General features: G+C 38.5%; 1 protein-coding gene across 6 annotated transcripts in view; it reads right to left on the bottom strand.

Moving 5' to 3' along the window:
* The window catches only part of GRIK1 (glutamate ionotropic receptor kainate type subunit 1), a 354,894-nt gene that overhangs the window by 126,185 nt on the left and 215,223 nt on the right, over positions 1–13,486 (bottom strand). For all 6 annotated transcript variants that reach the window (XM_074360752.1, XM_074360753.1, XM_074360763.1 and 3 more), the window contains exons 2-3: positions 11,305–11,472; positions 7,529–7,786 (exon numbers count right to left, since the gene is read on the bottom strand). In XM_074360752.1, coding sequence (XP_074216853.1) covers positions 7,529–7,786; positions 11,305–11,472 — 426 coding nt within the window. The remainder of the gene's footprint in view (positions 1–7,528; positions 7,787–11,304; positions 11,473–13,486) is intronic.

The raw sequence follows: 13,486 nt of genomic DNA, 5'->3' as shown, positions 1-13,486 counted from the left end.
ACACATGTTAACGACATTTAAAGTTGACTATGTTCTCTCCCTTCAGTCATTCATTTTTAGGAGAAAACATTTCCTGAATGTTCCCTGTATACCAAGTCCCATGCTAGGCACTAGAAGTGAGACATGAACACATCTTGCTTTAAAGGTCCTCCCAGCCCATAGAAGGATTTCATCCCTTCAAACTTGGGATGTGCATGGGGCAACACTTACTACCTAACTTTATAAATTATGACCTGAGGCTGATGGGGGCCAGAGCATCTTGATCAAGGTCGTGTTGAAGCCATTAAGTGGCAGATTCAGGACATAAAGCCAGGTCTACCTCTGACCCTCAATCTAGGGCTATTTTCACCAAATCAGTGGCCCCTCCTGACTTTCAGATTTAAGATCAACTAACTACCTGACTGAAGGACTAACTAACTATATAGAGAAATAATTACATAAATAAGCAGAGGAAAAAAACCTTAGGGCCGGTATAAAGCATTCAGCCTTCATTTGGCAAATGAGACCATTAATAAACAGACTCTCTTCTCTTCAAAGAAAGTAACCATGAACTTTCACAATTATTTCATAAAAGAAAGTTATTTTAATACTGATAGAGGAGACAGGAAAATTCAGTAAAAAAGACTAGTTTTTAATTGGACTAAATTTATCTTTCAGAAAAGCTCACTGCTAATGCCCTCATTTTCTCACGTTGTCCATATACAGGTGAACTGGCCTTGGGAAAGGTGACGCTCAGCAGATTTAAAGATTACAGACCCAAGATGTAAGAAGAACAATGAGCAAGGAACAGGGAGGTTTACTTTTTTCTTCCAAAGCGATTGTTTGCTTAAAAAATAGCCTTTCTGCCTTCATTAGCAGACATGGCAGAATTTACAATTCAAAAGACTTTTTAGTTCACAGGAGATGAAATTTAGAGAAAGCTTTTCCTTTTATTTGTGTTTCGCAGCAATTCATCAATCCTTTACACGTCATTGTTAAGAAGTTAAAACTTGTCCGCTAAACAAATCATTGCTTCAGGGAAAGAAAACTGATTTAGGCACAACTCCTAACTTTGCCAAAGGCCCTCCTGTGTTTGGACGCCGGGCAGCCTTGCCCGAGTGACCCAGTGCTGACAGAGTTGCAGAGAATGGTAAGGGTGCATGCAGACCTGATAATGGTGATGGTTTTTCTAGCCCTGGATTCCAAAAAAAATGTAATGGGGACAATTAGGGAAACTGGAATATCCTATCGTGTATGTCTCTATCAACATTAATATCGACATAGATGTATCATAGTATTGTATCAGCGTTAAGGTTCCTGTATTTGATAATTGTACTGTGGTCACAACAAGGAAAGTCCTTATTCTTATGAAATGTACGCTGATGTATTTAGAGGTAAAATGATCATGCTGTCTCACTTTCAAATAGTTCAAAAATCCTACTACTTCCTGTTATTATTGTTGCTGTTGTTGTAGTTGTTTTTATATTGAAAGACTATTAGAACAGTAAAGTGGCAAATGGTAACAGTTGCTGAATCTAGATTCAGGATGTATAGGAGTTTGTTGTACCTTTCTTTCAACTTTTCTCTAAGTCCACATCTTTCTCAGTAAAAAGACAGACCATGAGCCTCCTTCTTCCACTCCCACATCCAGCAATGCAATTGGAAACTGCACTTCTGGTTTAAAAAGTGCTTTAAAGCAAGAAGCTAGTTTATTTCACGTGAGTTTGAGCTGGGCTCTGCATGTAGAGATTACTCTCAAAGATGTTTGAAAGGCCACTTCTAAACCCTTGCTTTGGCCGTCTGTCTGCTCTGTGTACTCAGATATGACACACACAGAAATGCTGATTTGCATGCCCATTGAGTGACTCTGGGGACAGGTGGAGTACATGGAAGAGAAAAAAAAAAAAAAAAAAAGAACCTGCTATTTCCAGTAAGTGTTCGAAATTTCCCATGTCTTCACCTTAAATAATAATAAACTTGCTATTTGCTTTGCCCCCTTTTATGAAGTATCCTACACACTTTATAACTAGCTCAGTAAACCTCAGAATATACCTCTGAGGTTGATAGGTGTCAGTGCTGTTTTACAGTAAGAAAAGTGAGGCATAGTGAGGTTAATTGTTTGGATTGGCCTTGAAAATGAGTCACAAATGCCAGGAATTGGAAAAGACCTTAAAGGTCAAACCCCTGTTTGACGCATGAATCCCTTCCACACAGCTGTTGCTGAACATCTCTTCGTCTGAGAAATTCTCTGCCTCATTTTTTGCAGATCAGTCCATTTCTGGACAGCTTTAGTCATATTTAATGAGCATCAGTTCAAAAGAAACATACATAGGTTTTCTTGAGTCTTAATCCAATTCCCTGTTCATTAAACCACATCAGTGAATTTGATGTCAAAAAAAAATGAATGTAATAAACCACGGGGACTCAAAGATAAGATCATACATTTTAAATGCTAATTTCATCTGCATTTGAACTTGGAAACATGCAAAATGGCATTTCTCAAACTTGTTGGTATCCAAATATACCCACATCTAATAGGATTCTTAAAGGGATATATATACCCTCCAGAGAAGAGGGAAAAATCAGAACTGAGAAATGGAAATAGATAAGTGAGTGAATTACCTGGGGAAAGTGCAGATCTTCATACATATGATTTTCCAAAAGTGCATCAAAAAAGGCTAAAGACTTCCGAAAAGAAAAACTGTGTCCCTTGATCACAAAGAATCGCATAGAAGACTTTAGTCAGAATATTTGAGATTAACTGTGTTGCAGTTAGCTCCACCAGTATGTTTTGGTCCTGAACTCTGGTTAATACCAAGGGTAGCTAAAAATAATATACCACCATGCAATATCTAAAGATTGATTTCCAGTGCAGAACTCTGAAACTTGAAATGGGTTTTCTGGTCAGGGGACTGGAGTAGGTAAATAGGAAGGGTAGAAAAGAGTAAGGGCAGAAAAAAGGGAACTATAATTTATTATCTTGTTGGTACTGAATGCCAAGGACTTTCCATGCCCCAGCTATTTCAAGTGGGATTGGGGGAGGGCACGTAGCAGAGTGTTCTGGCTAGCATGAGGTCGTAACAGCACAGTGGGGTGACCTGCGATTGCTGAAGTTGAAACAATTCACTTATTCTTTTACTTGGCACTGACTGTGTACAGCGTATCATTTATTTTGGTTTGATCATCTATGGTGAAATGTTTAATTTTCTTCAAGTCCAAACTTAGAGCATCTGTCAAAATTCTTGTTTCTGTAAAATATAGTTCTTTCTATTTTCTATGGGAAAATATAATCGACATAACAAATCTAAGTCACTATTTAAATACAGCTATTTCACTTATTTGCAGGGTGGCTGAGCATATTAAATGAGTTAATTACAAAAATATTTAGAACAGTGCAAGGCAATTAGTCAGTACTCCAAGAATTTCATTATTATGATTTTTGTGGTTGTCGTTTCTCTTGGGTTTTCTTTCTAGATATAGTGTTTCAATCAATCAATCACTGACTTTTTTATGTATGTTAATCTTACTTCGGGTAATCCTCACTGTAAAGCTTTGAGACTATGTTTAAGTGACAGTTAATTGCTCTTTCATTGTAGGCTGCATTTTATAAATTTTATGGCTCTGGTGTGTTGAGAAAAATGATTTAAGGTAACCATGGGTAAAAAAAAATGAAAACCTCTTAAGCTCTATGTGTTGTGAACATATCTGGCTGGAACTCATTTCCCCGATGGCCTCATCCAGTCCTCTATACACTGAGGACTTTCAATTTTCTATCTCCAGCCTATACTGCATCCCTGAACTACAGACTCATGTATTAACTGCCTGCTCACCACCTCCATTTGGATGTCTAGTAGACATGGCAAGCTCAAATCTTTTCATGACTAAACTCCTATACCCTTATTTCTCCAAACTATCTCCATTTATATGTTTCCCCATCTCAGGTGATGGCAACTCTAGCCTTTGGTTCAGGCTCAGAAGCTTAGAGTCAGCTTTGACTCCTCTATTTCTCTCACCCGCCTTCCCCCCAATCAGAGCACTTTGCCAGTTCAACATCAAAATATTTCCAGAATATGACCATTTCTTACTCCTCTGTGACTGTCACCTCCATCTCTCGCCTTGATTTCTCTAGACGCCAACCATTTTATGCTTGCCTCTCTATGTTGTTTTATTAATATAAGACCCAGAGTGATCTTTTTATGATATAAATCTGATCATATCCCTCCTCTTCTGAAAAGTCTCCAATGGCTCCCCACTTCATGAAGAGTCAAAGCTCTTCCAGCAATCTACAAAGCTGTCCATGGTCTATAGTGTCCTTCTCTTGACCCCATCATCCTTCCATTCTCAGTCTGATCCAGCCACACTGGCCCCCTCGTTTGTGTAAATAAAGGTTTACTGAAACACACCATACCTGCTCATTTACATATTATCTGTGGCTGTCTTCTTGCTCCCTCAGCAGAGTGAAATAGTTATGACCTAGACACGATGGTCCATAAAGCTGAAGTTCTCTAGTATCTGTCCCTTCAGAGAAAAAATTTTGCTCATCCCTGTTCTACAAAATTGGCTATGACTACATTTCACCAGGATTGGCCTTGAGAAAGCAGAAACTGCTGAATCTTCTCCACACTGAATTTGGTGCTCAGCTTCTCAGCTCTTTTTGATGTGTGTGAAGGGATAGAAGCCAGGTTCCCACCAGGGGTCTAACGAAGCAGAGGCAATGGCCAATGAGCAGCAATGTCTCATTGCCTACAGTCACTTCTGAACATGGGACTCAGAGAGAAGTAGGTGACTGATAACAAGAACATCCAGGCAACAGAGAAAGAGAGAGATGAAGCAAGACAAAACTTTACTTCCCAACAGTTCTCTAGGGTCTTTCTGCATTTTCTCTTCTAGCGGACAGAATTCTGCTTGCTGGTGTTTGGTGAATTAAATTTTGCCCTTAGAGACGTGCACAGTGCTCCCTTGACTCCAGTGGGAGTCATGGACCATTTGGTCCCATAGACATCTGTGCTGGCTTCAGGCAATTTAACAAACTCCTAGACAGATCCCAGTAAAGTGCTCTTTAATGGGTATTAATTCTGGTGTAAGGGCAGGTGCTGAGCACACCTAAGTCCTTTCTTTTCCTTCAGGTTTAGTAAGTTTTCTTCTTTTTACGGCTTGATAATTACTGCAGCCAAAACCCTGAGTCAAACAGTATTAAACCCACTCAAAGTCAAAAGATGTCTGCTTTTATTGATCTCAGTTGACCTGTTTGCTCTCTGGGTTCTAATTTAATGGCTCAATTGATTATTCATTTGCATTTTTAAAGTCTTTGCGAGCAAAATCATTTTAACATGAATCGTCTCTAACTTAATGGGCAAAATACAAACACATTTTGGATTTCCAATTTCAGCGAGTATTATTGAGCAGCTGAGCTCAGGTGGACTTTATAAGAATGAAAAGATTTCAGTTTCTTGTAAAAGGTAATAGAAGGGATAGTTCAAATTTTCTCCTGTGCAAAATGGACATCAGTTCTGGGCACTCACCTGAAACCGAAAGAGTGGTTAGGTCATCACCTTTTATGTTATGCTCTTGCAAATTATAATTTGTCTAAACACAACTTGAAATCTACAACAGTTACGCTCACACCCTTGGTTGAACTCTTTCTTAAATTAAATCCTGACATTTCAATATTATTTATTGATTTGTTTTCCTCTTAGATGATCCTGCTTTGCTGGAAATGGTAGAGATAGTGAGAGAAAATTATGCTATAGAGGGTGTTACATAATGAGAAATAGTATTATTTTGTTAACTCATGGAATTCTCTATTTACAAAGGTACACAACATGGAAGACCTGTCTACACTTATGTTTACAATGTAGTATATGTTAAGGCTCTTTAAAAATGCTTATGGAACTCATTTGATTGTACGTTTTCTTCCTTTACAGCAGGCAGGTGAAGCTTTAAAACTATGACTGCCTGTGGCTTATCCTTCCTGGTAGGACTGTTTTGAATATAATGTTTATAAATTACACATCCAATCACCTACCTTCACTTCTTTCTAAAATGAGACGAGGTTTAAGAAGATATATAAATGCATATTTCCAACCAGAATAGTCACCTTCATCTGACAGTTTAAAATGAATCCAGGGTTTAGTGCCAAACAGAGGAGGCTCACTATTCATTCTCTGAGGAATAGTTAAGTGCTAGTGCTTGGTGAAAAAGATAGCAAAAACAGGAAATATTATTAAAAAGTTCAAAAGCGCTTTGCTTTATTAATTGTCACTAGTAATTTTGTTAGTCTTATTACCAAATGTGTGGTTCAAGGAAAGGAGCTGGTTTCAATTCTTGAAAAAAATTATTCAGAAACTAAACAGTACTATTCCTTTTCCATGTAACTGCTAAGCACGTTCCTAGATGCCAGGATTATGTTAGGTAGCCGATTATAAAAATAAATAAGATAAAATTCCAAGTGTCAGGAATTCCTAGTCTCATAAACATGGAAACAGAGAATTGAAATGTGATATAATGCTTCTATTTACAAAGTGCTGCTAACTCCTAATGTGGTCCCACGAGCTGTAAGAAAGCAGTGGTATTTGAGTGTGATCACGGACAAGGAGGGAGCTTACCACCTTGAGGGTGTGTGGAGGATCATGCAAAGTGAGGGGCCAGCCTCAGAAAGAAAGAATCGGGGTGGACTTGGTAGTTAAGGATGGGCTCCTCATCAGAGCTGAGGTGTGAGTACAGGGGATGTCGAACAGCTAGTGCCTGGGTTAATGAAGATGAACGTGGTTGAATGATGCAGAACTTTAAATCGGAAGGACTTGGACTTTCCCATGTAGACACCAGAGAGTCACAGCAGAATTTAAACTGGATAAAAAGGGTCTTGAACTCCAACAAACCTCAAAATGTAAACAGAAGCCAAAGGGGGAAGGTGCCAGTGAAACTTCAAATGGGGGAGAATCAGAGAAATGTCTAGTGAGGCGCAGAGCACCACATGTCTGCCTTCCTCCTAAAATGAGCAGGTGGGACAAAGCAGGCCTTCTTTAGGGCTCATTGCTGGGGGTTCTTAGTCCTTCCCCACAAGATGGTTAGCTTTATTGATATAACTTCTGTTTTTGATATAACTTCTAATTAGATTCCTCTACCTAGTTTAGAAACTTTTCTAGACATTTATGTAGCTACTCATTGAGCTGGAATCATTTTGTGGTCATTTTCAAAATGTCTCCCCATTCTTTAAGGAATGGAGTCATGGTCACAGTCTTGATAGAGTTGGATACATTAAATTATATCTTTAATATTCAGATAGATTCCAACATATATCAATAAGGTGATATTTCTTTTTAAAAAGTGCCCTTAAGTTTGATGATGAGAAGGTCATCAGAAAGGATCAACTCACCAGAAGGAACTGGAATTCCTACACATGGCATTCCTAAATTAGAATACTCAATTAGCTTCATATAAGAGGGCATTTCCATGCACTCCACCTGGTGAGTCTGATGCATATGGAACACTCTGGTTCCCTTTTTTCAGACCAGACGTGGCTAAGTGAGGTCTTGTGTGAGTCCCATACCTGTGCTGTCTTCATACACCACGGTCACTGTTTTCCAGTTGTAGTAGAGGACCAGGTCCAGGACCGCCCTGCTGATGGCCGCATAATCTGGGTAGAGGTTGATGTAAAACAAATCTTTGTTGTCCACCGAGGGGTGTTTCCAGCGAGTCTGTATATGTGGAACTTCTAGAGCGTTGCAAATAGACTGCACAGCACTGACAGAGGAACTATGGGAAGGACCAAAGAGAGCAGCCACACCAAGAGCCAGCTGGTCACATGCTGATGTCCATGGACAAGGAGCGGGTGGAACGGGAAAGCAGGGAAGGGAGGGAGAAAGAGACAGTTCTGTGAATGTAATCTTTCGTTTCATGATTCCTCTTTATTTTCACTATTGGAAACTTTCCTCCACTCTCCCTTATATGTTGAAGAAATATGCTTACTCCAACTCCCAACATCCCTGGGAAACTAAATACTAGAGATGTAAATGTAGAAATGATTAGCAACATGTCACAGGGCCAATGCCTGAAAATAAAATGAGTTGCTGGTCTCACTTCATTACTTTTAATCAGTCTAAATCCCTTGTTTGATGTGTTGTTACCCAGAAGCACTCGGAGCTACTCTACAAGCCATATGCCAAGTGAACATCATGTGAATTCAGTTCTGTCTATGGCCATGTGGCGATAAAGATATCAACGTGGTCATCAAAGTTAGGAGGCTCTCTGGGTGGCTGCAAAGTACTTAGTTCCAGTCTCCCCAAAACTTGGAAAGGAGTTCCAGGCTATTAAAAAATTGCTAAAGAATGTTAAGTGATGCTGATACCTAACTAATGACAGAAGAATGGAGCAGCATAGCTTAAAGGGATCTTAGAAAACAATTGGTCCAGCCCACGAATGTCACAGGCAAGGGAGTGAGTCAGGACCAGTGGAGAAGGGCAGAGCTGCAGCAGAGCCCAGGAACCCAGAGCAAGGTCAGGCCTCTTTCCACCTCAGTATTAGCCACAAAGTCAAGTCAGTATGGACATAAAAATTAACTTTTCACATTTATTTACTTTTTGCATTATAAGAATATATATACACATTGAGATAATTTAGGATACTTATAAGTGTAAGGAAGAGAAAAAGGCTCTGAAATTCCACCATCTGGGGATGATATCTATTCATATTTTGGTGTTTCAATTTGTATTTTAAAAAAGAACATAGTATAGATACAGTTTGATGCATTGCTTTCTTCATTGAACACTCAACTGAACACTAAAAGCACACCCTTTTCTCCAGGTCATTACAAATTCTTCAGAAGTATATTTTAGTGTCTGAAGAATAGCCTATTCCATAAGCATATCATTACTTAACTATTCCTACAATACTGAGTATTTAAGCTGCTCCTAATGTCTGGTTATTATCAGTAATATTGTAAGCACTTATCTTAGTTCTTATATTTTTTCTGAATTTTCCTTTACTTTCTGAGAGTAGATACTCAGCTATAATTAAAGGGTATTGATATTTTTAAGTTGCTTGATATGCATAAACTAAATCCCCTTCCAGAAAGGTTGGGACAGATTATCTCCTACAATCATGTGAAATAGTGCCAGCTCATTTTCTGCTGGCATAAATTTATGCTGGCATTAAGTATAAATTTAGAAACATTTCAAACTTTTATTTTAATGCTAGTTTAAAGGAATTTGGAACCACTGAGAAATAATAGTTGAATATTTGAATTAAATAATAGGAAAATTTATCAATGACACTTTATTGCTTTTTAAAATAATGTCAATCCACAAATAAAAATAAGTAGAGAAGTTACACAGCTTTGTCAAAATTACCTGACTTGATTCAGAGAGAAAATTAATACATGACATTTTGAGAGTCATATTTCAAATATCAATGGGATAGCAAATGTTGACTATCATTCACAAGGAACTTTCAGACGCTGTGCTCTTTGGTACTGAATTGTCACAAGAGATGAAGACATAATTTTGGACATTATATGTTAGAAGTTAAAACTGTCCTCAGAAGCTCATTTTCTGGATATGTTTTCATTGGTTAGCAAGAAAAAAATGAGTGCCTGAGCGTGTGTGAACTGTTGTTTTATGTAGCGGGGGGCAATGGACTGAGCTTCCTGCTAATATTTAGCTCTGAGATGCTAATACGACTTGACAGAAAATCAATCCTTTTGAATTCTGTTTGCCAGCAAATTACCAGTTTTAAGAAGCTTTGGGGGTGTTTAATTTACAAGTATGGCAGGTACTTCAGATCACAAAAATGCTTTGGATTTTGTATAGGTTGAAGTATTGTTAAATGTGGTTGGCTTTCTGGAGTATTTACTCATTAATGTTTTGTGAGAGAGTGGTGTGTGTGTGTGTGTGTGTGTGTGTGTGTGTGTGTGTGTGTGAATGTGCTTCTGAGAGAGAGCGGGAGACTGACAGAGAGGGAGATACAGAGAGAGGGAATTATGCGAAGATGCCTTGTAAACTTTAAAATACTGTATAAACATAAGGTTTTATAATTTGTTCATAGACAACTCTGACCTGTAGAGTATCTCGAAATCCACTCATCTCTAAAAAGAAAATATTCTAATACTAAGATCATGCCATAGATTTAAAAAAAATCATTATACTATTCAGTTTTCATCTCTGCTTCCAGGAAAACAAGTTTTACATTTTATTTGTGAAGAACACTAAGAATCTTGCAGAAGAGCGTGTTAGGTGAACACACCCTACAGTCCTAACTGGGTTTATTCTGTGCGGAAACAACCAGCATTCGGTTACTCAGAAGTCAGCAGGAACGCGGTGCTCGTTGCATTCCGTTTACTTGTGTGCTTTTGTTGGGCAGAGCCTTTCCCCAGGAGAGAAGGACCCCCTCCTGCTCTGGGACGACCTTCCCGCACAAACACCCGTATGGAGCCTCCACAAGTCCCTAGTTAGAGCCCAAGCTTCAAATATGCCGAGTGTGGCTGTGCTTCAAAGGGTCACGTTGGAAGCGTCTGGGGGACGTGTGAACGAGCCCCACAAGGCCAGTGATTCTTTCCATGAGACAAAATTTGCTGCCTGCACGCAAATTAGATTACTTTTTGGGAACCTGTTTTCCGTTCAGGAGAAAAAGAGAATCAAATGCCGGGACAGTTCTCACCGATTTAAATCTTCTCTGACACCAAGTCCCCTGCTTTATTTATGTATTTTTTAAATTGTATGAGTCCATACATTTATTTTCTTACTTTCCCCCCTTTTAAAAATTGCATATTGGGGTATAATCGACATGTAACATTATATTCATTTCAGGTGCACAACATAATGATTTGATTTTTGTAATCCTCACATTTCTATAATCTTGTGGAAAGGAGTTAAAAAAAAAAAGTAGAGAAGATGCTAGGTAAACCCAGTAGCTCATAACCTGTTAAAATTCAGGGTGTATGTTCTGTGTGTTGTGGGCATTTCCACATGCTCGGTGGGTATGACCTCCACAAAGTTTTATTTGACTGCACTGTACAATTTCATGGTGGTATCTCAGCCTCAGGAAGGAACAAACAGATCAAGCTTGACATTTTCCATTCACAGCTGAACCAGTTAATCATAGAGTGGAGGGCACTGAAGGGTAAGGTAATCAGAAAGGCCCAGAAAACAGAGCTCGGCGACATCCATTAGGGTGGTTCAGACTGTGCTGGACAGCGACATCCAGACAGATTTCCTGCAGCCCATTTGCACAGAGATGTCCACTTTGAAAAAGGGAAGGTAGCAAGAAGAAGGTGACTTGTAGAGCAGACCTATCACCCAAAGAAGCTTTTAAAAGTGTGAAAATAGTTACCTCTCCGTGAGGCTTCAAAACTATCAAAAAGGTTAATTCTCTGGATGTCATAGGTTAATGTAGTGTTAGGCATCAGGGTTCGATTTCTGTTAATGCTGGTGACTGCAAACTTGAACGCTAATTCTTCAACATTAACAGGTTCATTTTCCACAGTTTCAAAAATCCCTCCTGTAGAAGCAAAAGAGATGCATGAGAAGCATTAGTTACATTATTTGTTTGCATTTTTAAAATGAAGAATACAAATAATCAAAACAAAAGGCCCAAAAGAAAAAGTACAGAAGTGGGCAGAACAGATCCCACACCCAACGTTAAAAGTTAAGTTTATCAGCATATTTCAGATGCGGATAAAACTTCATTCCTGTGTGCTTAAGATTTCAAATCCAATATTGGTCTGTGTAATACCTATTAGATGGCAAATACATTCCAGATATTTAGCACCATATAAAGTATAATTGATGAGATGATGGAGAGTGATTTTTGACAGTTTGGAAATGAATCACACGGCGGTGAACCTAAACACAATTTGAGCTGCATTCTGGTAGGGCCATCCATTTTAAGAATGAAATTTCTTCTATTCAGAAACAGACATTCTAGACTCCAGAGGGATCACTCAGAGTTGAGTGGGGTGAAAATGAGCCATATATGCACTTAGATTTTTTTTTTTTTTCAGAATGAAAACATGTCTTCTGTTCTTTGTGGCTTAGAATTCTGGGGTCATATTCTAGTACTTTACAAAGTGCATGGGCAGATTCAAAAAGCTGTGGATTATTTTTGTTTGTTTCATTGTTTTGAGAAACTAGTCCTGCCCCAAAGCAAACCTGCTTCCCATCTTTGGAGAAATAATTCCTCCACTCAACAAACACTTGCACTCAGCCTCTGATCTTAAACATGAGGATCCCATCACAAACAATACAAAATATCAAAATATCAGCGCTTAAAACCTCATTCAGCTCTGACTCTGGTGTTGATAGAGGCAATTTGAGTATTATTAACTGTACATTCTTAACGTTCTTTAAGAGCTGTCCTGGGATTATCCACAGACACAGAACATACAGTAAAGACTCTTAACTGGCCTCCACTTAACTTACTCCTTGACTGACCAAGAATCCTCACTTTCTTTGAAAAAGCGTATTAATCAGTATGCATAGAATACTGAATACTTATAACTAGTGGATTGTTATTCATCTGCTCTTACTATTGAGTGATTCCTTATTTAAGTTCAGTCGTAGGTTTTTAGCAAACTTGTGTCTGTTAGATTGATTTGCAAATGCTTCGATTTCTCTCTTGACTCAAAAAAAAAAAAACACGCAAAAATCTGAAACTGAAAATTACAAACATCACAGGCACAAGTATGATTTATGTATATTCTTTCTGAGGAAAAGAACCCCAATTAGTAGACTGTCATTCAAAGAAGTTACTTTGATCCTATTTTGAAAGAATAGTAGACAAATACTTATCTATCATTTTTAAGTTAAAATTATTTGGGGGGAGCAATTTCTTTCTAAATAAACTTTCTCTGTTAAATAACCAACCAACTAGTGCCAGTTTTTAGGAGCTACGAGGTTTTTGGAAATGTCTCTGGCTTTTATAGACTGATGTATGAGATGAATGTGGAAATAATGTCTCTGTTCTCAGAGAAACCAGAATTGAACACTATGTAACCATGTATGTGACCATGTTAACCTTTTCCTGTGGAATCATGTTGGATGTTTATTGTAAAATCAACCTGAGTAATATTCTGTTCTTCGACTTTGTCTTTTTCTTTTGTCAGATGATGATAAGCAGGTCCTGGGGGAGGGAAGGAAGGACTTTCAGTTTCTCTCAGAACTGTTAGTGGATGCTCAACAGTGAGATGGTAAGCTCACACAATAGACACTTGGTCACCAAAAGAAGATGAACATATGATGGGTTGACTGCTACTGTCCAGTTGACCCACAATTGGAATTAGCCCCAACTTAAGATCAGAAACTTGTGTTAGGGCTTCCATTGCAATAATTAGCAATTGCTTGTTATTGCCCATCTCCCCAGGGACATGGTGAGAACTCTCATGAAGATGGACTATATCTTATTCAGAATCACCATCCTTATGGAGACCAAAGGATCTTAAGATGTTCAGCCTGCAACTATTTAGGAGAAAAGTTAGCCATTGGTACAGATGTGAGCACCATTAATCTCTATAAGG

The sequence above is a fragment of the Camelus bactrianus genome, chromosome 1, assembly GCF_048773025.1.
Source record: "Camelus bactrianus isolate YW-2024 breed Bactrian camel chromosome 1, ASM4877302v1, whole genome shotgun sequence".
Classification (NCBI taxonomy): Eukaryota; Metazoa; Chordata; class Mammalia; order Artiodactyla; family Camelidae; genus Camelus; species Camelus bactrianus.
Note: the sequence above shows the minus strand (reverse complement) of the source record. Positions and strands in the feature narration are given on the sequence as shown.